Source organism: Ochotona curzoniae, unplaced genomic scaffold (assembly GCF_017591425.1).
Source record: "Ochotona curzoniae isolate NIBS_2020 unplaced genomic scaffold, NIBS_Ocur_1.0 contig_3520, whole genome shotgun sequence".
NCBI classification, from domain to species: domain Eukaryota; kingdom Metazoa; phylum Chordata; class Mammalia; order Lagomorpha; family Ochotonidae; genus Ochotona; species Ochotona curzoniae.
In genome coordinates this window covers 1,450,372-1,477,381 of record NW_024465894.1, presented here as the reverse complement: position 1 = coordinate 1,477,381, position 27,010 = coordinate 1,450,372, and the positions used below count along the sequence as shown (strand labels likewise).

The following is a 27,010-nucleotide window of genomic DNA, read 5'->3' as shown; positions in this document are numbered from 1 at the left end:
AAGGTGCCAGGTCAACGGCAAGGAGGGAATTAAAACAGGGGAGGGTAGTGACAGAGGAACGGGCATGTTTTAGCTTTATAGATCCGTCAGTGACGGTCCTCACAGAGGTCATGTGTGAGTAGCTGAAGGTCGAGGATGGATAGTGTTGCTGAACATCACCCCAAACTGGTTGGAGACATCATTGTGGCACCCCCAAACTGGATCTTTCGCCAAGCATACAGGAAGCCAATCACTGACACTGAGGTGGAAGAGAAAGTAGTTGTTTATTACGAAACGCGGAGCAAGGAGACGGGCAGCTGTTGCTGAAATCCTGGGCTCCCCAAGGATTGGGGGTGAAGGTTCTTATTGGCAGAGAGTCACGTGATCAGCGCCTACCTACGTTCCTGTTTGCTCAGTGCGTGTGTGACCTTCCTTCGATTGCTCAGGGAAGCTCTTTAAGGAATGTATGATGGATGGGCTCTGGTTGGTCTAGGGGTTACGTGAATGTGGCTGTTACGTTCTGCCCAGACCTGGAATTCCCCTATCAGAATCACTCCAGGACTCTGCTGGCCAGTGAGATCCTTATCTCTTGCAGAAGCAAATGACTCTTTGAGCCTGATGTTTCCAAGCATGTCAGGTCAGCTGGGAGACACCCACCCTTAAGTCAGTGAATTTTTTTTGATAAAGAGCAGGCAAGGACATCTTCTGCTGTGGGAGACAGGAGGAGGCTGGGTTCTGCCTTTACATTATGGGGTTCCATCTCAGTAGCTGGTAGTTGAGCATGGGGGAGTCAACAGTGTATCTGGGGCAGGTGGAAAGTCTTTGTAAGGGGTGTGTTTGGAATAGACAGCACAAATAGGATGTACTTTATCTTTGCAGATTAAGTTAGGCATCTAGAATGATAAGATCATCTGTGCCCTGGTGTGACTTGTGTAGAGGCATGGTTAGCGACGCGGTGTGTGGGAACATGCCGAAACTTTCAGCTAGCTGTGCCCTGGGCAAGCAGGACTTGGGCTGCAGCTCTGTCTCTCCCAGCTGTGGGAAGAGTGCTGCTGCTCTCAGAGGAAATGGCTCGTACTCGGAGTGTGTGGGAGGAAGCCTGGAGTTAGCGTGTGTCTGTAGAAAGTGAATCAGAGTTCTTTCAGACTGATTTTCCAGCAGCACCATCCAACTTCATCACATACTCTAGCCAAAAAGCACGCCACCAACAAGGTAGCCTTCTGTCATCTGCATTGCTCCAGGAAAGGCGAGCCCCAGCAAAGGAGCGCCTCCACCATCTGCTGCTCAGCTCTGCTGGGGGGATGGGCAGATGGGAAGGCCCCGCCCAGGACAGGATGTATGTAGATGCCACCTTAGGGGTTGGGGAGCAAAGTATCGCCCAGATCCCTTGGTGGTAGGTCTGGAAATGAAACCTAAATGCATCCTCAAATCCACCAAGGTCAGCCAGAAGGGCTATGATGGACTGCAGCCCTCAACACTCCTCCTCTTAGGGGTGGGACTTCATCTAACAGTCACTGTTGATTATTCATTTCCCTCATGGAGTCATCATTGTAAGGAACCATTGGTATTAGTGAAAATCTGAGATCTTATCAAAAGGCATGTCTTCTGGGACAAAGTATTTCTTTATGAAAGGAATATTAAATAGTCCTACATAGGTTTTGCTATTTGCAAAATTGAGTGAAGGGAAGAATAAATGCATTTTAGGAAAGTTGTATCTGACTTACGAGGCCTGTGTCAGTGCTATGATAAGAAGAAAGCTGTCTTAGGAACTGGTCTAGACTGTCACCCTTAGAAGTCAGGCCTGTGAGGGTGTGCTTCCGGGAGCGCGTGTGGTATGTGTGTGCCTGCAGGCGCACCTAGGTGTGTTTCCAAGGTGGGGACAGCCGCTGTTCCCAGATGCAACACAGAGCTCTGAGACCTCATCCTTCTCTTGCCTTCCTGTTTCCAGAATGGGTGATTGAACTGAACTCAGTCTCCCTCCCCCTCCCTCTGCCATTTCCTGACTGGTTGGGTGACCTGTGCCTCTTCTGGGCCCTCGGTGGGTAGGTAACGAATGACATGTCTCAAAGTCAGCCCTGTGTTTAGCCAACAGTGGGCTTCTCCTATGTCTTGTCTCAATAGAAAAGCAGAATAAAGTCTGGCATGTGTGTCTTATCTCTGCATGTTAACAGCAAAGGGGTCTTCCAGGGGGAGGTGACTTTCGAGGGTTAATGATCCTTGGGGATGGATTTTAGAGCTAGTTGTTAGCATTTCAGCTGGGTTAGTGTTTCAAGTTTGCTTCATCTTTATTGGGCTTTCAGCAATGAACTTGCGTGAATTTGGCCTTTGTCCCTCTCAGTTTCCTCCTCTGGAGAATGTGGGCTGTAAGAACAATGATGTCATCGGATTCCATGAGAATCAAATGAGGCATTCTATGTGAATAACCAAGTACAGAGGGTGGAATTGGATGGCTCAGCAAGTTTTGTTTTTCCATATGATTGCTTTTTTATTGGTTCAGCTCATCAGTTAGTCACAGAGGATTCAGCTCCACCTGGGAGTTGGATAGCTGGAGCAATTATACTAAGAGATGATGAAGTGGATCTTTGTGTAGCATCTACGGGAATAATTAATTTACTTCCAGATTATTACAAATGTTCCTGAAGAAGGAATGTTTGAAAGAAAAGTGAAAATTTCCCAATGGGAGAAGAGAGGAGAGGCAGGGGAGGAGTACTTGCTTCATAGGAGAGCCATGCAAGTGAGCTTCCGGGCGGTTTGGGCTTTTGTTCCTAGACTCCACAGGTACCTGCTGAGTCCTCCCCAAGTGACAGACTCTGTGCTAGACTCAAGGAACAAACTGTTGATCAAGAATACTACACTTTCCCCATGTGTTTTTCACTCTTGCCGCAAGAAGGTAACTTAACCCGGTAGCCCATATAAACAGTGGGAGTCACCAGGTGGTGTGGCCCTACGTGGTTTAGATGTCTAGGGTGGGGGGTGTCTGGTTGGACTTCTGTGGGTAACTGATGTAGGAGCTAAGACCTGTGAGGTGAGTAGGGATACAGTTGGAGAAAGGGAGGAGGTTCATGGCAGGGACATCCTGGTGCCTTCCAGAAACAGAATCGAGTCTGATGTCACCAGCACATGGAGAGCATGGGGAAGGTGGCAGGGAGGAGGATGCTGACGGGGCAGCCAGGTTTTTGGCTGTGGGGGTCTTGGTGGTCAGTGTAAGACACTGGAGTTGGTTCCAAAGTGCAGTGGAAAATCTGTTGTATACACAGAAATGCTAGAACTGGACCAGCATGGTGGGAGAACGAGCCCGCAGCACCCGCATCCCAGTTTATGTCTTGGCTGCTGCACTTTCAGTTCACCCCTCTTCCTATGGCCTGGAAAGCAGTGGAGGATGGCTTTAGTTCTTGAGCCCCTGCTCCCGCATGGGAGACCTGGAAGAAGCTCCTGAAGAGCTGTGGAAGAGGCTGATCTGAAGGGTCCCAGCTTTATTTCTTTAAAGAAATACTGGAAGTACACTTGCACTTTGAAACAATCCTCTGCAGAGTGCACAGTGATTTCCAGGCTGAGATTTGCATCTGCATTGTGAAACGGGTCAGTGGAGGTTAAGAAGTGGGGCAATGCAATAAGCAGATTGTGTGCATGAAGGATATTTCTTTCTCTTCCCACCTACTCCTTGAGCCAGGCATTTATTGAATTTGGAGTAATAGATGGGAGAAATAGTACAGCATTATTGTAGGCAAAGATTGGTGGGATAAATTAAGGGAAGTTCAACTTGTTGGTATGAAAGGCTTGTTCATGTTGCAAGCACGCTGAAGCTACCTAGGCCTTCTCTCAAGCAGAACCCAAATAACACTCTCCAGGAGACCTGAAGCCCTGGGGGGTCACTTGATGAAGGGCAGCCCTCAAGGAGACACAGGGCGCCAACAGTTTTGTGGGAGGGCGAAGAGGTGGCGCTCTGTGGCGTTCGCACATATGGAAGCCAAGAGGGAGGGTCCTTGGGAAGCCAAGGTGATAAGGACTCAGTGCTGGAGTTCATGACTTGAACTTGAGACTTGGGGTACCTAGAAGGGTTAAAGGATGTGGAGGCTTTTGCAGTCAGCTCTGGATCGAAGGCAGTGATGGTGACAGATATCACGAATCTTGTTAAGATTGAAAGTTCTGAAGAACAAAGTTGGAAGTAAAGACTAAAACAAATTTTATACCTGTGATAAAGTTCTTTTTTAAAATATTTATTTATTTTTCTTGAAATTCAGAATCACAGAGAGAGAGAGAGAGAGAGAGAGAATCTTCCAACCACTGGTTCACTGTCCCAAAGTCCTCTTATAGCCAGAACTGGGCCATTACTAAGCTGGGAACCAGGAGCTTCTGGGTCTGCCACATGGGTGCAGAGACCAGGAGCTTCTTGTGGGTCTGCCACATGGGTGCAGGGACCCAAAGACTCAAGCCATCCCCTGCTGCTTTCTCAGGCCAAAAGCAAAGGGTTGAATTGAAAGTGGGCTGTACTACATAATACAATGTAAGCAACAATAATAATAAAAAAAAAAAAAAAAAAAAAAAAAAAAGAAAGTGGAGCAGTCAGGACATGAACTGATGTCTGCATGGAGTGCTGGCGCTGCCAAGCAGAGGATTAGCTTGCTGTGTCATTGCAGTGACCCTGTAATGAGGTTTGAACATGTGCCACTTCATAGGCTTTTGGACATTCTGGAAGGATCTTATGTTAACTTTCCTTGCTCTTTGTTAAGGATAATGCTAAATTCACTTAAATAATCCTTAGCTTTCCAGCACACAGGCACATCACTGTCAGAGGAACCCATGGTGCTGTGCCTTACTGCTTCTTTAACAACAAATGTTTATTTATTTTATCTGCTTGAAATAGAGATTGATATATATATATATATAAATATATATATAGAGAGATGGCTGGACAGATATACATCCACCAGTTCACTCCTTAAATGCTCCCAACAGCTGGAGCTGTGCTGGACTGAAGCCAGAGGCCAAGAAGTCCATGTAGGCCTTCCTTGTAGGTGGCAGGGACTCCAGTGCTTGAGCCAGCATCTGCTTTCTCCCATGCTACATTAGCAAGAAGCCAGACTGGAAGCACAGCTGCCACTCTGATTTGAAACGTGACTGTTCCGAGTGGCAACATAACCCGCCATGTGCCAGCCCTTACCACTTTTTTCTTCCTCAGTTTTACTGTGGTATGTTGGATGCATACACTCAGTGGTTGTGGGTGAACTTTGAACTGTCGTTTTTCAGGTTACGGAACTCAACAATGTGAAGAATGTAGCTCGGCTGCCGAAGAGCACAAAGAAACACGCCATCGGCATTTATTTCGATGATGACACCTCCAAGACCTTCGCTTGCGACTCAGGTTTGTCTTTGGCAGGGGCAGGCGTTGCCCTCAACCTCTGAGTGGGTGCTGAGCACCTGAGGTAATCTTCTGGGCGTTTCTACAGATCTTGAGGCCGATGAATGGTGCAAGGTCCTCCAGATGGAGTGTGTAGGGACACGTATCAATGACATTAGCCTTGGGGAGCCCGACTTACTGGCTACTGGAGTTGAACGAGAGCAGAGTGGTACGTATGGAGAATTCTTCCCATCTCTCTTTTAAAACTGTTGGGGTTCCCTTGTAATACAATGCAAGGCATCTATATTCTGTACATTTTTTAGTTATAACAAGGTATAAAAGTAGCCTATTATCTAGCCTACAACCTGTGTTAACATTTCAGTGTATTTTCCCTTTGTATTATATTTAATGCATAGTATGGATGTATCTAAGTTAGTGCTAGTGTTAGAAGGTGCTTTGCCACATATGAGGTTCTTTAATTTGCACATCAGCCCTGTGGCGTAAGAATTGTTCCTTAATCCATTTTACAGAAGAGGAAACTAAAGCTTTGAGGAACTTATGGCATGTTCCAGCTTCAATAACTAGCAAATGGTTCATTGTAGTCCCATATGAGCAATTGAAATGTACAGATTTTAGAGTGTAGTAGCTTTTTCTTGTCTTTTTCACTGAAAATATTATTGAAAGCTTTCCAGTGCTTTGTTAGAATGTACACGTCATGAATATTTCATCAAGTTTCAATGCCTCTAAAAATGTGGATTTTTTTACCCCTCTGAAATATTTGAGCCAAAATTACAGTGTGCATTCAAGACAAAAGTGTAGGAATAAATCATTGAAAATAATAATGACCAAAATATTCATGAACACTCCAGCAGAAATCATTGTCAGCTTCCAGTGTGAGCCTGAAGGTGAAGCAGCACTGACCGGTCCACTTCCAAGCAGCCGAGCCTAGTACGGGTAGAATGGACCTCGGAGTTCTGCTGGAGGCAGATGACTGGGTCTGAGACGAGGCATCAAGGGTCTCTAGGAGACCCAGTTTGGATACTACACTGGACAGATGTGGAGTGGTGCCTTCCCAGAGCGCACATTCCCTAAAGTTCGTGGACAAACTGTATCTTCATGACACATTTACAATCTGAAACTCTACTGGATACACTCTATGTCTCTATAACCCATCTATAGATCTATAACCCACTCTATAACCCATCTCCAGGGCAATGTTATTGATGGAGATGCAGAAGTGATGCTAATTCCGTGGGTCTCCCTGTAGACTGGGAAACTGAACCACAGAGAGGCTGAGTTGTTAAACAGGGCTCTGTGGTGACTCCCCAGTCCCCTGCCCCTGGGGTTCCCTACATAACAGTCCTGGATGGAGTGGATGCACTCCCAGGGCCTCCTGGGTGTTTGCCTGGGAGCCAGACATCATGAGGAGAACATGACAGGACTCGATTATTACTGTGGTTTTGAAGGTGGAGTGCTCAGGTTAGCACTTTACCTCTCACAGCCCTCTGTTTGCAAACGAGACCATGCTATAACTTAAGCATTGAAGCATTGTCTAAGCCCAGGGGTCATTTTCCTTGGGCCAATCCTCTGTGCCTTGGTTTCCCCTTCTGTCAAATGAAAACATGGGTACCTTTGGTATGTACCTACCAGGGATTGTTATAGAACTTATAATGTTAATTTGTATGGCTTCTAATTAAAGTGGTCATTTTCACCACTCTTCCCATTGTCATCCTCGAGTGTGGTAGATTTACAGAAGAACTTTTGAGAAAATAAATTGATCAAAGAAAAGACCTCTCTTTCCCTTTCCTTCATGAAGAAATCCTTTCTTTCTTGGCCTAGAACCCTCAGTAGGGGAAATTTGTCCCATTGGAATATATTTTGAAAGTGGAAATCAGCCAATATATTGGAAATGGGAGTTTGAAATGATTTTTAAACATTTGAATGTTAGATACATATGTACATTTCATGGACACAATCTTTACATTAGTATCTGCTATTGTCAAGTAAAGTCTATGGAAAGTCCAATGATTATTTTATTATAACACAATTAATTGTGAATACCACTATTATGAAATTGCTAGTGGCAAAATATTTTGTCAAATGTCATTTATGTACCTTAGGCACAGCTGGAGATTTTTTTGATATAGTAGTCACATTTTTGTTCATATTTCAAATAAAGTTTGTTTCTTTGACCACATTAACTATTGCATTTCCTAGAAATGTGATGGAAATACTACAGCTGTATTTGTGGGTGTAAAAATTTCCTTGCTGTGATTGGCCAAGGAGTTTATTTAGAGTAATCGTGGTTGCACTGTAACCAAGTGAATCTTCTTTCCAAGATATGGTTTAAGAACTCTTTTCATTAAGACTGGTTTATCTCAGGCAATTTTTCAAATTGTTGGTGAATTAATCAGTGTTAGTGTGATGTTCAGATAATCGGTGTGGCATCTAATTTAAATAACGTGAAGTACAGATTTATTCACTGACTTATAAAAATTGTAAGTTGATCAGTGCAAACTTAATATCATTAAACCACGAGACAATTATCGTGTTCCTAAGTCTTTTATGAACACAGAAGTGTGAGTGTAATTAATTTTGTTTGGCACAAAAAATAGCTTTTAATGATTTCACTGCTGTAGTCTTATTGGCATATAAATCTTTTTATTAAGCAGTTTTAGAAATTGTAAATATGGTATTTGTTCATGTGAATGGTGTTTATCGTAATGCTGGCAGCCAGACCGTGTCATTATTATATTAGTTAATAGTTTCTGCATATAAAATGTCATTATCTACAACGGTTCACTTATGAGAAACATTTATTTTCTTGAACCTAAATCTTGTATGTGAACTAGAAATCGTTTTAAATGCTTCTATGTTCCTACAATGTCTTTGATGTTTTATTCCTGGGGATTTTAGACTAACCTCTTGTTTTTCTCCCAGAGAGATTCAATGTGTATTTGATGCCATCTCCTAACTTAGATGTACATGGCGAATGTGCCTTGCAGATAACATATGAGTATATCTGTCTTTGGGACATCCAGAATCCCAGAGTCAAACTGGTCTCTTGGCCACTGAGCGCCCTGCGCCGATATGGACGCGATACCACGTGGTTCACTTTTGAGGCGGGGAGGTGAGTGCTCTGAATTCCAGCGACCCGTTTCCTATTTCTTTGCTTTAATGTCTACCGAGCACACGTCAGTGTGAGACCTCAGTTTACACTGCAGAGCCAACCTGAAGTATACTTACAGAAAGTCATAAAGTTGCCATTTGTTGAGAGGTGTTGTACATTTTTCATCCATCAGTATGCTTTTTTGTTTTTTAACTGCTCTGGGGAGCAGGTTCTAATGTTTGCAAAATTTTTGATTACTACTTGGTTCTGTACCTCACACAGAAGCTGAATTAGGCAGAAATACTGAAAATGGACTGTATAATAGGTCAGGGTAAACAGACCCTGGGTTGTGGGAGTACACGAGCTGCTGTTCGCAGTGCCTGTAGTCATCTGAGCTGACCGGTGGACCATCGTGTGAGACGTCACACAGATCTGGTTCCATCTGAGCTGACTGGTGGACCGTTGTGTGACATGTCACACAGATCTGGTTCCATCTGAGCTGACCGGTGGACCGTCGTGAGACGTCACACACAGGTCTGCTTCTATCTGAGCTGACTGGTGGACCGTCGTGTGACATGTCACACAGATCTGGTTCCATCTGAGCTGACCGGTGGACCGTCGTGTGAGATGTCACACAGATCTGGTTCCATCTGAGCTGACCAGTGGACCGTCGTGTGACATGTCACACAGATCTGGTTCCATCTGAGCTGACCGGTGGACCGTCGTGTGAGACGTCACACACAGGTCTGCTTCTATCTGAGCTGACTGGTGGACCGTCGTGTGAGACGTCACACACAGATCTGGTTCCATGTGGTTTGCTCACAGGGTGGTAAATGACGTGCAGACTGGACGAGGTTTACTATGGCTCTGTCACAAGCACTCTCAGGCTGTCCCTTGCTCCTTTTCGACATTAATCTGGGAGAGAGAGGAGATGGTGCTAATAATACTTGGGTTAATCAGTAACTGCATTTTCTTCCTGTCAGCTTCTCATTTCCTCTGTCCCTTTACCCTAGAATGTAGACTGTCTTATAAAACACCACAGGTAAACTTGATGCTTAACGCTTCTTGAAGACTCAGTTTCTAGAGATACAAGTCCTTCAGTATGTGATCTGACATTGCATTCAGGCGGAAACAACCAGATTGTAATGTTTAGAGAATGGTTCATGGAAGTTCTTCTGAATGTTGGACGTAAGGAGAGTGCTAACATTGGACAAGCTAAGACCCAGTTCACGTGACTTGGGGCTAGTCATGCTCCCTTCAGTTTCATCTGTTCATTCTGTTTTGAACAAAGCCCAGTTGCTTCACGTTTGTTTCTCAGAACTATGACCCCCATGTGACCTTAGAAGGTGTTAGAATTCCTCTCTGCCACGCAGTTCCTGTCTGGTTTGTTGTGTTTTCAACTGTCTAGAAATGAGTTGGTGTGAATCTCTCAGACTACATCAAGATTGTCACATTAAAAATACAAAGCTTTAATATTTATAGCAATGTTCTTCTTTTGTAAGTTATTTATTTATTATCCTTAGGGGGAAATCTTTATAGAAAATTAAGCTTTTGTTTGGTAAGGTTGAAGTACATCTCTCTTTGGATCTTGAAAATTCTTTATATGCTTTTTGTAACCATCGACACCTAGATACGGAAAATGTCTAATAATACAAATGGACTTCTCTATTGACTATAAACCTCATATCATTCCTCATTCCTACTGATGTGGCAGAAAGATCTGTATTGATTAGGACCTTGGGGCTTGTTTCAGGTAGTAGTTACTCAAACATTTCAGCTGTTTTTCGATGTGCTGTTTATATGAAATGCTAGAGAAGAAAAAAAATATATGGCTTTCATAGCAATATTTGAAAACCAAAACTTCAGTATGTACTTGAAGCATTTTGCAATTGTGACTTTTTCTCACAGCATTTTCTTGTGTCAGGTAGAAATTAATTTTATCTTGCTTAAATCTGGATCTACAAGATTATTTGGATATTTCTGATGTTTCTCCAAAGTACTATAGAAGACCATATAGTTGTGTAAGTTTGGACTTGTTGCATGTGTGGGTGGGTGGGAGTTAGAGGCGGAGAGAGACAGAGATGCCTGAGTTCATATTTTGTGCAAGTCACTGTGACAGCAATGGGACAGAAGGGACAGGTGTGGATGTGGGAAGATGCAAAGTAGGTCAGGTGGAAGAAATGGTGGATGACAAGTAAGGATGTATTGGGGACATAAATTTCAGAGTTATTTTAATGCTCTTTGGCCAAATCTGTAAAGTGCTGACTTGTGACTCTTGATGGCCCCTTTATAGTCTGTCCTTTTGGGTGTTTCATCCAGAAAGTTCAGCAGTTAGAAGACAGTAATGGCTACAACGCAAGCCACACGGTATTGCACTCCCAATACTGTTGACATGCAGAGTATTGAGATTTTTGAATGGCAGTTCTGTTCAGGGCCCATGGTTTGTAGGTCTGGTACAAACCTGAAATGAAAGGATCAAAAGAGAATGTGTGGGGATTGTGCTCTTCAGGTCTTCCTGAGATCCTGAACATTATAGTGTAATTGTGGAGTCCTGGTGCGGGCATCAGAAAGACCCTGAGTTCCAGTCTCTGCTCCTTCCTCGCCGCTGACCCTGGACAGAGTGCCTCACTGTTCTCTCTGTTTGCTGCAGATCAAAGCTACAGTCATACAGCTGACAGAGCCAGAACCCCGGAGTAGTGGCCTTGCTGTTCTGTTTCCTTTTGGAACAGAACTCAGGCTAGCAGGGTACAGAGAGTGTTAAATGCAAGGTAATATTACTAGCTTATATTTTGCCTGAAACTCAAATAAAGATGAATTTTTATAGTTACCATCAAGATGTGCAGGATAATAAGATCATTTGTGTTCCCTGAAGCGTGAAGGTTTCATATCTGCCTTACTTTATTAGTGGAGATAATGTTTTCCTTTTCTGTTTTTGGATGTGTTCAAAACAAGGCAGTTTCCTCTTAACTAATATAATTTTCTCCTCTCACATCAAGAAACAAACAGAAGCTAAGTCTCACTGACCAAATGGCTTTCACATCTCCAACATGGGCCTGTGAAAGGGCCACAGGACGCTATGTTCTACAACACAGGGATTCTTCTTCCCGGGGACCATAGGCAAGCTGTTCACATCCATCTTTTCTGAGAACTAGGGAGAAGCCCTGTCCCTGTCCAAAGGGTCAGTTCTCCCATCCAAGCTGACAATAGGGCATGCTTAATGAACTGGGCTGGGGAATCAGACTCCACCACATCCTGTTTGTGGGACATGGAGTATGCCACTTAACTTGCTGTGGAAACGACACTGGTGTATTGCTGTCTCATAGGATTGCTCTTCAACTTAGACAAAACACACAGGGGAGCATATCTGGAACAATGCCTGTCGTGGAACAAGTAGCTGTAGCGATCCAAACACACAGACAAGAAATTCATTGACTTTTAAAAGTCAGAAAGCAGATCTAATTTCAGGGTTGGCTTGATTCAATGTCCACATAATAACCCAAGACTTCAGTCCATAGTCCAGCTTCTTCTAGAGTGGCTTCACTGAAGCTATTGTGTGCTGACCTCCCATGTCGTGGGCCCATAAAAAAGGAACTAAGTTACCACTAGATATTGCTACCAAATGTGCCATGTGTTAGGCTCTGTACATGGCACTTTATACAAAGTCCATAGGGTGCAACCAGAACATGGATAGTTCATGCCAGGCCTGGCACTCTGGCCATAGGAAGGGACTGGATGTGAGCCTTTTGAAAGCAAGCAAAATATGAACAACATAGATTTTTAACAAGTTTTCTAGTAGAATCACGAGGCTGTTGATCATAATGAACAGTATTACTCACTGGGTTGTTGCTCTCCAGAACAGTGGCTCTTAAGTGTGTTTTGTTCCTAAGAGAAATTTGATCATTTGAAAGGATGTTTTTGCTCCTCACAACTTGCAGTGCCTGCTTGTGTGCCAGAGCTGCTGGGCACCGTGGCCTGCCCCGAGCAAGCGTTATAACAAGGGTCATTTCATCCAGGTATGTGGTTGAGGCACGCTGCTCCAGCAGGCACTGAAGTCACTGACAATAATCAGTAACATTTGCGGAGTCCTTGCTCCATGAAAGTCACTGTGCCAGGCATTTCACATGCAGCGTTTGGTTTAGCCTCTCTGATTTTAAAAACAAGGCATTGCTGGTTGTTTTTATTTAAAAAGACATCTTGGGCAATGGCTTGACACCAATGACACAAGGCCACCAAGTGGTAGATTCGGGATGCATTTTTGTGTCCTTTGCTTTCATAATATTGATTTCCAAGAAGGCTTAATTGATTAATTAATCTTAACTTCTGCTGAACTCGGGAAGGTAAGACACACTGGCACAGCCCAAGCTTTCTCCAACTGTTTTGTATGATTGTGTCGTAATAGTAGCCTCTTCCATTGGGGCTGCTGTGGAAGCCGTTCTGCAGTACGCCACACACTTGCAAGCTCCTAGTAATTTGTACATGTGTCTTAAGCTATGCATTAGCAGAGAAGTATTCCTCACAGGAATTTCGTGTTAGAGACCTTGTGTATTCTTTCGCTTTGGAGTGGGGGCTCCTGCAGACAAGACTGGCCATTTTTCTGGGCAGCAATGTGTTATAGGTCATTGGGGTCTTCTACCAGCTATTTCACCTCTTCCCTGATAGAAGCAGATCTGACCAGAGTTGTATATTTTTCCAAGAGGAAACTCAGAGTTGAAACATGAAGTTTTAGTGAGCTGCAATTACACAATAGTTTGCTGCTGAAGATCCAGCACACTTAATTAGTTTGGAAGGATTGAGAGGCATACTGCTGGTTTTATTTTAGGTCTTTCTAGGTTTTTTCCCCCACTTCACAGACCCAAAGTATTACTTATGCCCATCAGATTGGCAGGGGCTCTGATGTTCTTAGGGAACAGCCAGGTGACGCAGGGTTCTGACGGGATCATCATTCTCATGCAACCATTCTTGAAATGTTGTTTATAGAAAGGTGACAGGTGTCCAGTACAGTTCCCTGTTAATTTTACAGCCAACTGCTGAGGTAGCAAGCCTCACTGTCAGAGTCCACCTTGCATCCAGACTGCTTTAGACTAATAGCACGGCTTTGCACCTGCAGGAGCGAGAGCAGCTCAGTGACTTTGGTGGAATGTTCCAAATAATTATCACACGTGAATGCCTTCCTTTACCAGCCAGAGGGGCTCTCTTGCTAATGTTCTTGACATCATTTTACAAGAAACGCTAGTTATGCCAAGAAAATGTGAATTCCAAATTGCATATCCAGGTACTTTTCCTCAAATGGAGTGTACACATCGCACAAATGTTGTTTGGATATAAAGGTATCTGAACAGCCTTGGAAGGTGAAGCATTTATTTCTAGCGTATTTCACCTAGAAAAAGCTTAACTGCTGAAATAAATTTTCATTGGAGAAGAATGCTTCCTCCTCAACCTGGTGAGTTTTCAAGTGAAATGATAGTTGTTCTGATATGTTTTGAAGTCTCCATTTTCTGAGTATCTGTACTCTGAAACTTTTGAATATTCTTTCCCTTCATTATTTTAGCTCTCTAGGCATTTCTAATTTCTGAATGTTTTATAGGGCATATTCTAAATCTTTTTTAAAAGATTTATTTTAAAACTTTTATTGGGAAATCATATATACGGAAAGGAGGCAAGACAAAGAGGAGGATCTTTCATCCGCTGATTCACTCCCCAAGTGGCTGCAATGGCTGGAGCTGAGCCGATCTGAAGTCAGGAGCCAGGAGCCTCCTCTGGGTCTCCCATGTGGGTACAGAGTCCCAAGGCTTTGAGCCATCCTCCACTACTTTCCCAGGCCACAAGCAGGAAGCTGGATGGGAAGGGGACTGCTGGGATTAGAACCGGCGTTCATACGGGATCCTGTCATGTAAAAGGCGAGGACTTTAGCTGCTAGGCTACTGCTCTGGGCCAATCATATTCTAATTCTTGTTCAAGAATTGAAAGTAAATAAGCAATACAGTAGCCTCAATTCTCTCTACCATGAAAAGTGGTAGAATGATTCCAGTACAAACGGGCTGAGGCTTACACTCAGGCCTGCCAGGAAAGAGGATTCTTTTACGGAGCAGGAGCTATAGTACCCCATCTATATGGCATTCATTCCTCATGAACATTTACCTAAAATAATTGTTTCAATAATGCAAAGTTACTGCAAATATTCCAGTAGTCCCTGTTGTACCCCACAGAGTAATCTCTTTGGGCACCATTTTCAGTGTGTCGTCACTGTGTACCTGTCGTGCCAGGTGCCACGTTCTTCTGACTTTGAGGAAGCATGAAGCACTCACCAGCCTACCCTGTGCTGAAGGAGGAGGTGAGCCGAGGGTGTGAGTGATCACCTTGCTGTCGTCGCTGAGGATTATAGCAACTGCAGGCAGGCGGCATTCCTTCGTTCTGCAGAGCTGCGCCCAGTGCAGTCAGGTGCCTGTGTGGCTCCCAGGGTTGTAGATAGAACAGTGAACATGAAGCATGACTGCTTTTCTTTAGTGAAACTTCCTCAGTAGAGAGGATGTGGGCATTGACAAATATTAAAGAAGTACAATAGCTGTTATATCCTACCATGCAAAGTTAGAGTGGGAAGGACAATGGAAAGTGCCAAGGACGGACTGCGCGGGATAAGAGGCCGTGTAAAGAGCTAGAAGAGGTGCGAGAGGGTGAACCACGGAGGATTCTAGAGGAAGAGGACCCCGGCAGGGTGAGGATGGGAAAGGTGCTGGGGAGGAACTCGCTGGACTCCGCTGGACTCGCAGCTGTTCGTTATTGTAAAGGAGGAAACTGTGCAGTGAGCCGGGGACAGGTGCACAGGGTGGGGTAAGGGGCAGCAGGCGAGGCGCTCCCGCTGTCTTCTCCCCTGGGATTCAGCATGCGTGACTGTGACGACACGCGGAGCACTGCTGGCCGGGGAGCACTCCTGGGCAGCAGCACACAGACTGCTTGTTGGGGCTCCGATGGGGGGGGGGATGATTGACGACCCGTGTGTTTCCACGTGGCAAGGAGGTGAGCAAAGCCTGCGGTCCAGGATCCCTGGGCCACGTGACAAGGTTGACTTGTTCCTCACACAGAGGATAATGAACACATGATCTGTATTTTGATTTTTTTTTTTCTTGCTGGACTTCTTGAGTCGATTCTAATTAGCAGAGCATCGCAGTCCTCGCTGTAAACAGGTTTATTCACAGTGATCAGGGATCTAAGTGTTTGGACAGTAGCTGATGGATTGCCTGAGGGCAGGAGACAAGGAGGCGTGCTGGGGAGCGCGCAGGAGCAGCTCAGGGTGCAGGAGAAAGGCTGGGGCTTGAGTCCAGGCTGATGGTGATGTGCAGGCTGGCTCTGCTGTGTTGAGTTCAAAGCTGCAGTTGCCTCCTCTACCCTGTGAACCTTTGATCCCATCAGGGAGTGAGTGATAGGGCTGCACGTTACATTTGGGCTCAGCAACTGATCAAAGCTCTTCTAATTCCCACCTATTTCTTGCAAATGCTTTCTTGCAGAAAGAATGTGAAAATGATTCCTTGGCACAAAAAGTCAGATGTGTCTCATTTCATCAGATGAGAAGGGAACAGTGGGAAGAGAGATCTTTCTTTGACTTTACATGTTAAGTGAGTCAGAGCGGATGCAGTGACTGGTGAGCAGCCACTATGCTTTATATTAGTTGTGTCCTGTGACTTCGGGCAGTTCATTCATTCATTGTTTCCATGCAAGGCTTCATGTCCACACAGTAACAGTTAGATTTTGTGTCTTAAAAAACAAGAGTGAAGGTCTTTTTGCATTTCTGGGGACCCTGACTGTTAGGAAACCTGTGGCAGTGGGTGTGCAGGACAAGGACAGGGGGGCAGGCACAACCTGAACGGAGGCCTGAGTGGGTCCTGCCCACCCAGCCTGTGAATCTGTGCTTCGGTGTGCTGCGAGGTGTGGTCAGAGCTTGGGAGTGGGCTCGGTCATCCTAGCTGGAGAGCGAGAAGCAGCACACCTGATTTCTAGCTAATTAACGCTGATGGTTTTCATCACGGGAGGTCCCATTTCTGAATCCCCATTTCCACTCTCAAGTTTTTCCAGTTTTGCCTGTGAGCTTCCAGCCCCACTCATTCCGTGCCCAGGTGCCTTGATCGCTCTCTGCTCCCTGCTGTTGTTCCGTGATGCAGCCACCCACCTTTTAAGACAAAAACATAATCAGCACTCCCTTATAAAGTCTCCCTTGAGAATTCTGTCCTCATTGGCCTTGCTATTTTCAGAGATTAGAGTAACAACAGCAAATCCTACTTAAAGACTCCCTTGAAGCCAGGTCTTTAGCTGAGTATAAAACACAATACCTACCACTCCAGAAGGATCTGGGTGATTTTTTAAAAAAGGTTTTATTTATTTATTTGAAAAAGCAAAATCAGACAGAGATTTTTTTTTTCTTTCTACTGCAATAGCTGCAGTTGCCTGAACTGGGCCAGTCTGAAGCCGGGAACCAGGCGCTTCTTCCAGGGCTCTTCTCCATAGGAGTGCAGTTGCTCAAATATTTGGGCCATCTTCTGCAAGCTTTCCCAAGTACATTACCAGGGAGCTGGATCACAAATGGAACAACTGGGGTCTGAACAAATGCCCACATGGGACGCTGGCACCGCAGCAGCTGACTTGCTTTACCTTCTATGCCGCAGCACCAACCTTTATCAACATGACCTCACTCCTCATGTTTGAAATGGGAAGCCAGTGAAGCATCAGGAGACTCGAAAACTTGCCCTTTGGTTTGATTCTGCCATGTGACACAGGTGGCCTTGGAGCTCCCCATGTTCCACCCCTGCTCCCAAACATCCCAGTGCAGGTGCGGAGAAGTGCATCTGTGTTTCACAAAATGGGAGACAACTTGAGGTAGTACAGGCATACATAAACTTAAATATATATGATGATGTTATTTCTCTTCTGTTTTCATTTTGATCCCTAAAATGAACCCGGCAGTGGGATCCACTGGTTCATTCCCCTGCAGCCAACATTGGACAGGGCTGGGCCAGCCCAAAGCCAGGAGTTCAGAACTTCTGGTTACTTGAGTGGTTACTGCTGCTCAGAGTGGGGCAGGGTAGGAAGGTGGAGTGAGGAGCCAGAGCCAGGCCTCTGAGACCGGGACACCCTCACTGACCTCTTCACCACCAGGCCAAACACCTGCTCCACTCTCTTTGAATGTTTACAGATTACATGCAATAATTTTGTGTTTTTGTGGGGCACAATATGATGATTCAACATGTATATTCAGCGTTCGTCGATTGTACCAGGCAGTAAGCCTCTCCATTTCCTTTTGCTTGTGTGTGGAATGTACTCTTCAAGTTCTTTATACAGAATAGAAATATTACCATGAGTTACAGTCACAACGTGGTACCATAGACCACCTGAACCTGTTACCTTCACCCACTTGTGTTGTTGGTCCATGTTATCCAACCGCCTCGCATCTTTGGTCCTTGTGGTTGAATTTGGAGGAAATACCATGGTTAGTTGCTGGCAGGTCTTTGCTACGTCGCCAGCACTTTCTCATTTACCAAGAAGTGAGCTCGCTTGCTGCTAGGCAGAGTAGTACTGTTTTGTTTATTTTTGTGTCTGTTTGGAATTCACAATGGAGCCAGCTGGTTCATGGCACAGTCTTGCTGATTGCGTTTGCAGTGCATTTGTTGGAGTTGGGGAAGAAAGCATTACACAGGTGTCACAAAGGCTGGATGATCACCAAAGGTTCTTGTGAATGAGAGATGCTCACTTGAGCTGCGTTTGCTCAGAAACCCAACTGGTCCTTCAGGACACAATGCAGAATCTTCAGCTGATTCCAGTTCTTGACCACCTCTCACCACAAGCGCCAGGAAAGCAGCCACAGTAGCCAGTGGGCTGGGGTGCCCGGATCTTAGATCACTACTCGCCCAGGACACTGGGTTGCATCTGTCCGAGCCGAGATCAGTCAGGCCATAATTGTGATGACAAGAACAGGACAGAAAGTGATGACACAGCTGCGAGATATTGCCGTCACCCTGGGGTATGGCAGGGCAGAGATTTCCTTTAACTCAGAAGCTGTCTAATTTCCTCAATCTTTCTGCCAAGTTCGCTTGCTTTAGGGCTTTCTTAGCCGATGGGAGGGCATTGGGCAGTGTGTGAAGACTGTCACTTGTCACATTGGGAGTGCTAGTGGCAGCTGGTGACTTCAGAGTGCAGACTGCAGCATAGAATGACGTAACTGCACCGGTCGTGCTGATGTCACAGGTGCTGGTGTTGGTGTTTACGTCCGGCACGGCGTGGGTCAGGCGCTGCCTCATGGCAGGTGCACCAGGACCTTACTCTTTCAGTTATTATCAGTAATTGTAAATGTACATTGCAGCAGTGGATTAGCAGTTGTTTTTCCAGAAGTGTGGAGAGAAGAAAAAGCACCCTTAAGTGTAAATGTTATGTACAATATACATTCTTCTTTTAACAACATATGAATTTCCAATCACCCCTGTGTGCACACACACACACACACACACACACACACACACACACACACACAATGTATCTTGACAGTGAGGAAATATAGCACTTTTCAATGGATTCATTTCCTCCTAAGTTTACATCTTAAAAAAAAAAAAAGATTAATTTTTATTGGAAAGCCGGATGTACAGAGAGGAGGAGAGACAGAGAGAAAGATCTTCTGTCTGTTGATTCATTCCCCAGGTGGCCGCAATGGCTGGAGCTGAGCCAAACCAAAGCCAGGAACTTCTTCCGGGTCTCTCACACAGGTGCAGGATCCCAAGGCTTTGGGCGGTCCTTGACTGCTTTCCCAGGCCACAAGCAGGGAGCTGGAAGGGAAGGGGGGCCTCCAGGATTAGAACCGGTGCCCATATAGAATCCCAGTGTGTGCAAAGCGAGAACTTTAGCCGCTAGGCTACCGTGCTAGGCCCCTAACTTTACCTTTTAATAGTATCTACCATGAGATAATTTGCTTTGATTTTCATAATTTCGATCCTCATTGTATTCTTTTTAGGAAGTACGTTGGTGTGACATGTCATTACTGAAGGAGAAGACATTGTCTCAGGACACCAAAGCTTGATCCACTGCAGCCCGGCCACAGTGGCGGCACACCTGCACATTGCACATGCGCAGTCCTTTCTCTCAGGGATCTTTTGCGTCTCTTCCAAAACACTCTCCGCCCCACGATAATTCAGCATTTCTCGACTGCAGTTAAGCCTGTTCAAGGAAATAGAGGGGAGGTCTCCAGTGAGGCATTCCTAGCACTGTCTGTCTCAGCCCCTTGTAAGCCAAGCTGTGCTCTAGGCACGAGTGGAAAAGCTGTGAATATCAAAGCGAGTCCCTGTGCAGGAGCTTGCGTGCAGTGCGACAGTGGCACACTCTGTACCTGCGTGTGGTGTACATGCCGTGTTGGATACCTGCAGTGAGTCCTGCTTGGTTATAGTTAGGAGAGTTTAACCAGTGACATCAGTTACAGAGATGGCATCTTGTGCTGGGCCCGGGGCTGCGGGGCGGGCACTTCTTGCCGGATGCTGCCCGACTCGGCCACTCTCTTCTTATTACGTTTTCTGGATGCGTAGTTGGTATGTAGAGGAATATTTTCTGAGCTGTTGAGTTCTTCTGGGTTCTTGAGGAATTCAACAGCCCGTGGTTTGCGGTGATAAGCTCATGTCTGTCTGTAGCCTGTCACAGAAGTAAAGTAATTATTAGGAAGTTCGGAAGTATGGTGTCTCACAAGAGTGGTGAGCTTCCGGGTCTGAATGCTTCTCACACAGATGCCGTTATTTCATCTTCTCTGGGTTTCTCATCCGCCAGTTTCTGTAGTGTTGAGCCTTGAAGGAAGGACATTGGGTCATTTGGGACCACTTTGGATGCTGGACAAGCATTCAGGCTAAAAATCCATGGAGAAAGGGAAGAAAAGAATTGAGGAGCTCAAAAGGCAATGCACTGGGTTTGCTGTGTGCTGTGGGTGGACCATTAGTGCATCTCCCTGGGCTCTGGGCCTTTTCCCTGAGAGGAGAAGCCAGCCGCTGAGGTAGGTTATGTAAGACCATTAGCCTTCTGATTGCTTTCATGTGGTTTTTTTCTCCCTTCCTCTACGTCCTCTTGACCCCTCTGCCCCACGTTTTGTTCTTACTGCCTTGGGTATGTAGGCCATTATATAATCTTAGTGAGGACCTGGAGTAGCATTTTAGTGTATTGTAAAGCTGCTTATGAAACGGTTCCAAACAAAAAACTGGGAGGGGGGAAAGAAGATGAAAGCCTTTGGGCTGGAGGCAGCCGAGAGCTGGTGGGAGACTGGAGGTCCCGCTCCTTCGTTACCGTCTGCCTGTGTCCCGTTGTCCAGAGGAAGGGCCCAGGCCCTGAGCAAACACCGCCGAAATCTCCATGTCTGTTCTCTGTAGAGTTCTATAGTGCGTTTTGTCTTTCTGTTGCAGATTTTTTTTAAATGTTGATTTGTCTTATGGGAAGAAAGCTACACTCCCAGGCCCCTGGTTCTCTCACTGGTTTGGCTCACTGCTGAGCACGCAAGCCAGAAGCCAGAAACTCAGTCCAGAATGTGTTTTTTGCATACGTTCATGGACGGGGTAGATTTAAAAAGAATACGACAACAGTGGTTAGCGCTGAACTTCTTAGTTTCCGTGCCATGTTTAGTAGATTTTGAGATGTGCAAAAGGCCCAGGCAGCAAAGCTGGTGTCGAATTTTTCAGCAAGACATTCAGAAGCGGGAAGCATGTTTTTGCATGTTAGAATCATTAAGCTTTGTAAAAGAAAAACAGCTTCATAAATTACCATTGACATGTGTACAACTCAAAATCACAGGTTTTTAGTGGCCGTACATGTGATTTTGTGAATGTTATTTTAAAATGACAATGATTAAACGTATTTTAGTAAGTGTCCGCATATGAAAGATCTTTGTAAAGATCACTGAAAATGTGGATCCTGAAAACTGCGCAAATTTCAATACTTTTTGTGCCAAAATAAACAAGTTTTTAAAAAAGATTTGTATGTTTAGTTTGAAAGGCGGAGTTACATAGCAAGCAGGAGAGACAAGCAGAGCTCTTCTGTCTGCTGGTTCTCTCCCGATGCCTGTAACGGTCAGTGTTGTGCCAGGTCAAAGCCAGGAGCCAGAACTTTCTTCCAGTTCTTCCATATGAGTGACAGGGATCATATTCTGCTGCTTTTCCTAGGCCTTTAGCATGGAGCAGCCAGGACTCTGTGATGCCAATGTTACAGGTAGTGGCTTAATACGCTGTGCCGTGACACTGACCCCAAAGTTAACTTAAAACAATTTTTTAAGGTTTTAATTATTTGAATGACAGAACTGGAGAGACAGAGAGAGAGAGAGAAGGAGGGAGATCTTCCATCTAGTGGCTCATTTCCCAAATGGTTACAATGTCTAAGGTTCAGCCAGACTGAAGGCAGGAGCCAGGAGCTTCTTCTGGGTTTCCCACATAGGTGCAGGGGCCAAAGCACTGGGGCCCTAGTCCACTGCTTTCCAAGATGCACTGGCAGGGAGCTAGGTTGGAATTGGAAGAGCTGGGGCTAAAGTAGGCACCCATATGGGGTGCTGGCATCACAAGCAGCCAGCTATGCTATGGTACTTGTCCCATCATAGTTGTTGTTTGTTTGCTGTTTTTTGTTGTCTGTAGCTCTTAGCTGCTTGAATTCTTCACACCAAGTGGAAGCTGAAGTAGGATTTGGTCTGTGATGCTGGAAATGAGAGCATCCTTAAAGCCACCACCAGTGAGGAAGGCTAGACTCAGAGAAGCGTGGAGGCTTCCTTCCGCCTCTCAGCGGCCCGGGCTGCCCTCTGACGTGGAGTTCTGCGTGGCAGCAGGCACTGCACCTACACACGGGCCTCTGCGCCATGCACACGAGGCTGGCTATCCAGAGCTGGCTTGGTTTTATTTTTAGGATTTTGTATTTTTATTTTTATTTGTTCATTTATTAGGAAGAGAGCGCGAGTCAGAGAGAGAAAGCTCTCCTTTCCACGGAGAAACCCCAAGCTGTGACAGGGACCTACAGTCCTGGACCACATCTGCTGCCTCCTGGGGTGTGCATCGGAAGGAAACTCGAATCTGAATCCAAACCAGGCACTCTGATGTGGGTGTGAGGAGACCCCAGGTGCATGTTCACTGCCACCTCAGATGCCTGCTTTTAAAATTAGTCTTCTCCTTGGATTTGTGAATTGCAAGTAAGAATAGCAACTCACAGTCTGCTCATATTAGAGTGAATGGGTTCCCTGCCCATGTTAGTAACAATTTACTGGACACTCTGACCATTTTGATTGCAGTTAACTTTGTCCAGTAGATGCGAGCCTCCAGTCCTAATGTAAAATATAGCCAAAGGGATCAGCCTCTGGTGGATGCCGGGTTCTTTGTGCCTCGAATGTCTGGGAGCTGGGTTTTCAGACACCTCTTGTTTTTGCTTCCACAGGATGTGTGAGACTGGCGAAGGGCTGTTTATCTTTCAGACGCGAGACGGAGAGGCCATCTATCAGAAAGTCCACTCTGCTGCCCTGGCTATCGCTGAGCAGCATGAGCGCTTGCTACAGAGCGTGAAAAATTCAATGGTAGGTTTGGGATTTCTTCCTTATGATCCGGAGTATGCCACTGTGGAATGCAATCTGGGAAATTTGGGCTGGAATATGGCCGGCATTATTTGAGCACATGGTTTACTCTTATACTCAGTCATGTATTCTTTGTATTCAGTTCCATCCATGAAATTCCAGAGGGACCAGTTGCTAACAGTATAAGCATGTATGTATCCCTGACCCTTTGTTTATGCATTTTTGTGATTTGAACATGCATGCATGTCCACATCAAGTTATTTTGGTGTACGGATATCAGTAGACATAACTGTGTATCACGTGCCTGTGGGGGTGTATTTGTAGCTGTATCAGAAATAATAGAGACAATAAGCTCAAGTACCAAGAGTCCAGAGTGAAAGCAGAAATGAGAGGGTGGAGAAATGAGAGGGCGGGGGGGGGGGGTGTTGCTGACAAGCACACTCAAATGAAACGCCTGAGACAAGTGTTGACACGATATTACGAGCTCCAAACAGGTCGATCTCTGGACTTTTCAAGGGAAACTGATTGTGTGTGTGTGTGTGTGTGTGTGTGTGTGTGTGTGTGTGTATGTGTATACTTGAAAAAGTCCTCAGGAAAGTGGAGTTAAGATGGTGGGCCTTTGTCCTAGTGTTTGACATCTGTCCTAGTGTTTACCCCATCTGATGTGTCCGGGTTCAAGTCCAGGCTCCTGTCTCCATTCCAGCAGAGTCCTGCAGACTCCGGGCAAAAAGTCTGATGACTCAGTGCTTGGGGTTCTGCAATCCACATGGGAATCTGCACTTAGTTCCTGACCTGGTTTCAACCTGGCCCAGGCTCAACTGTTGTGGTCGTTTAGAGAGTCAACCACTGCATGAGAGCATTTCTCTCTCTCTCTCTCTCTCTCCTATCTCTGAGTTTCTCAAATAACAAAAAATTTTTAAATTCAAAAGTAGAAATGGGGATCCATCCATAGTTTTTTCCCCAGAAATACCCATTTCTGTGAATTTCTTGAAAACCAGTGTATGTCTGAATTTTTGTTTGCACCAAAATAAATTTATCTCTTAATGCCATTTCCACTAACTTTTTGAAGTATGGGTATGTGTCTCTGTGTAATATTTTCTAGTTGGTAACAGTTGGAAATTAATTCCAATTAAAAACATGACACTTTGTAGGACAACAAGAACCAATTTGCCTGCCACACAGAGCCATGCATGTACTGCCTTGGGTTGATAAACAGTCATCATGGATGTGTTGATGTGCAAGATGCTTTAGCCCACCCCCGGAGCACCTCTTCTTGAATTGGATTGTGCTATGGACTGTCCAAAGAGTTATACTTCAGAAGTTTCTTCAAGTAGAATGAATCCATTAAACTTTAAATATGAAAGAAGCAAATTCCACATATGTGGTTGGAAACAGCTTCACGGAGCTGCGCACCTGGGAGGAACCGGGTTTTTCCTGGTAGAATGTGGGTAGTTTGAAACTTTATGATTTAACCTGTGGGTTGGCTGGATTGAAGGAGCAGGGAAGCATGCAGGGCAGCCTGGTCCAAGGCAGCCCCGGTTGAGGCCTCGTGTGCCCTGCCTTCTGGGTGTCGGAGCCAAGGTCAGGAAATGCACCGTGAAGGACCAGATGGTAAATGCTTTCATCAGTGTGCAGTAATGTGGGCCCTGTTGGAACCACTAAAGGCCATTGCAGCACAAAAGCAGCTGGAGCAGCCGTGGCAAACATGTCCAGATGGGCACAGCTGTGCTCTGAACACACGTGGATGAGTAGAAACCAAAATCTTGACACTTTTCCTCTTATCCCGAGGTTTTAATTTTTCCTTCTTATTTAGAAATACTTTTATTCTTTTTCACATTTTACCTTTGCTATGGGTCCTGGAAATTAGGCACAGTCTGGGCTGAGTGTTGGAATAGAACAAATGCTTGCCATGTGCCAGAAGTGGCTTACATGTTCACACCTGCTGACAGAGGCCTGACTGCCAAAGTGGCCGAGAAAGGTTTGCAATGCAGTCCTGGGCTATGGTCAGGGGTTGTAATGGCAAACTAGTAGGCATATACAAACTGTGCAGCATTCATAGAAGACTGGAATTAAGTAAAATTAGAATTTATTTTAGTGCAAAAAGTTTAATACACATTTCCTGCAAACTATGAAAAAAATAATTTTGCACCAAAATAGTTTTGATACATCGGTGCACTTCTACTTTTTATTCCATTTTTTCTGTGAACATCTTGAATTACTCTATCATCTGCAAAGCTGATCAGGATGCAGGATGCCCAGGTCCATGGTTAAACCTTAGTTTGGGTGTGTCTGAGAGCGCAATTGGGGCTTGTATCCTTGGGCTGAATCAAGCATTTTCCCTCTCGGGGGTGCCGGGGGGGCGGGGCTCACCAAATGCCCGAATAGAATCCAAGGCAGGTGAGGGAGAGTGGCTGTCTTTGCTTGATAGTCACAAACTGGGGCATCCATCTCTGTCTGCCTTCTAGAGAGAACTCACACTTGCCTCTCTTCTGTTCTCGGGCCTTCAGCCAGTGACCATAGGACTTCTCAGCCTCCATCACTGCACTGGCCTGTTCCCTGTGGTACATGCTCCCCTGCTCTCTCTCCATCCCCATATAAATATACATGTATACTTATGTGTGCACAGGAGCGTGTGCGTGCACACACACACACTTAGAGAGAGGATAATACATTCTCCTGCTTTCTCTAAAACCCTGACTAATCTGACAGGTTGAGGAGTAGACTCAAAGCAGAGAAGGGATGGCCATCGTGTTGTATTTAGGGTCACTGCTCATGAAGCCAGAGCTCGTTCTAAGACCAACCCTGAAATGTTCAGACCTGTGGATGAGACCGAGTTCTGCCTTTCCCCAAGCTCCAGTCGTCCCCTTTGTGACGTGGGAAAGGCAGTGGTATTTGTCTCATCTTGTTCTTTTGAGCTTGAACTGAGATGCCTTTGTAATACATTCAGTCGAAAGGCCATGATAGAATAAGTTGCAGTGAAAGAAAGAAGGCAGCTCTTAGCACTGCCCTTACTAGCAGCTGAGCAGAATGTTGGGTCCAGACTGATGCCAGAAATGCTTGATGAGAATGGCCCTGTCCGGGGGTTTTCTAGCAACCAAGGGCTCCATCAAACCCATTTTCGTGTTTGCCACATTTCTTTCCCTGAGTTCCTGAGTAAAACAAACTTAAAGGCAAGATGGACTTGGGGATGACATAATTTACACATTTTAGATAATCAAAAAGCATTATACGAAATGATTGGAAACATACATTTGCTACTTTCTGGTTTCAAACGCAATCAGATTTGTTTTGAAAATTGAAGACAACACGATGGAGCCAGGACAAAGCAAATCATTCGTACACCTGTCCTACAGGAACTCAGCCGTTGCTCACACACGCAAAGTTCTTTTCTTTTTCCTTTTCTCTTTCTTTCTTTTCTGAGTCTTTGAGACAGGAGAGGACTGACAGTATGGCTGTGTACTGGTTCCCTCTCCAAGTATCCACAACAGCCAGGCTGAGGCTGCACCAACACCTGGAGCCAGAACTGCAATCCAGAGCTTCCACAGGAGACACCAGCATCTGCTTCTGCCCTGGCAGGAAGCAAAGTTGGGAGCCAAAGCAAGGGTGTAAACTCAGATAGTCTAACATGCAATGTGTATCAAAACCGTTAGGCTTCATGCCAAGCTGAAGCCAGTAGCCAGGATCTTCTTCTGGGTCTCCTATGCTAATGCAGCATCCCAAGGCATCAGCCCACCCTACCGTGCTTTCCTAGGCCATAAACAGAGACCTAGGCGGGGAGTGGAGCAACCAGGACATGAACTGGTACCCATATGGAATCCCAGTGCTTGCAAGGGGAGGATTTAGCCACTGAGCCATCGTGCGAGGCCCAGCATAAGTTCTTAAACACCGATTATTGACCCCAGGGTTATGATTAATTTTTAAGGATTTGAGTTTCCTTCCCAGTAGCCTTTTGAAAATACTTCCTTTGTAAACAACTGTAGTCTCAACGTCCATTTCCCCCAAATAATGATCAGTTCTGGATATTGATGGATAGATGAAA

General features: G+C 45.4%; 1 protein-coding gene across 3 annotated transcripts in view; it reads left to right on the top strand.

Annotated features, from left to right (window-relative positions):
* The window catches only part of DOK5 (docking protein 5), a 106,665-nt gene that overhangs the window by 57,411 nt on the left and 22,244 nt on the right, over positions 1 to 27,010 (top strand). For all 3 annotated transcript variants that reach the window (XM_040981044.1, XM_040981045.1, XM_040981047.1), the window contains exons 3-6: positions 5,227 to 5,341; positions 5,427 to 5,546; positions 8,258 to 8,447; positions 22,839 to 22,974. In XM_040981044.1, coding sequence (XP_040836978.1) covers positions 5,227 to 5,341; positions 5,427 to 5,546; positions 8,258 to 8,447; positions 22,839 to 22,974 — 561 coding nt within the window. The remainder of the gene's footprint in view (positions 1 to 5,226; positions 5,342 to 5,426; positions 5,547 to 8,257; positions 8,448 to 22,838; positions 22,975 to 27,010) is intronic.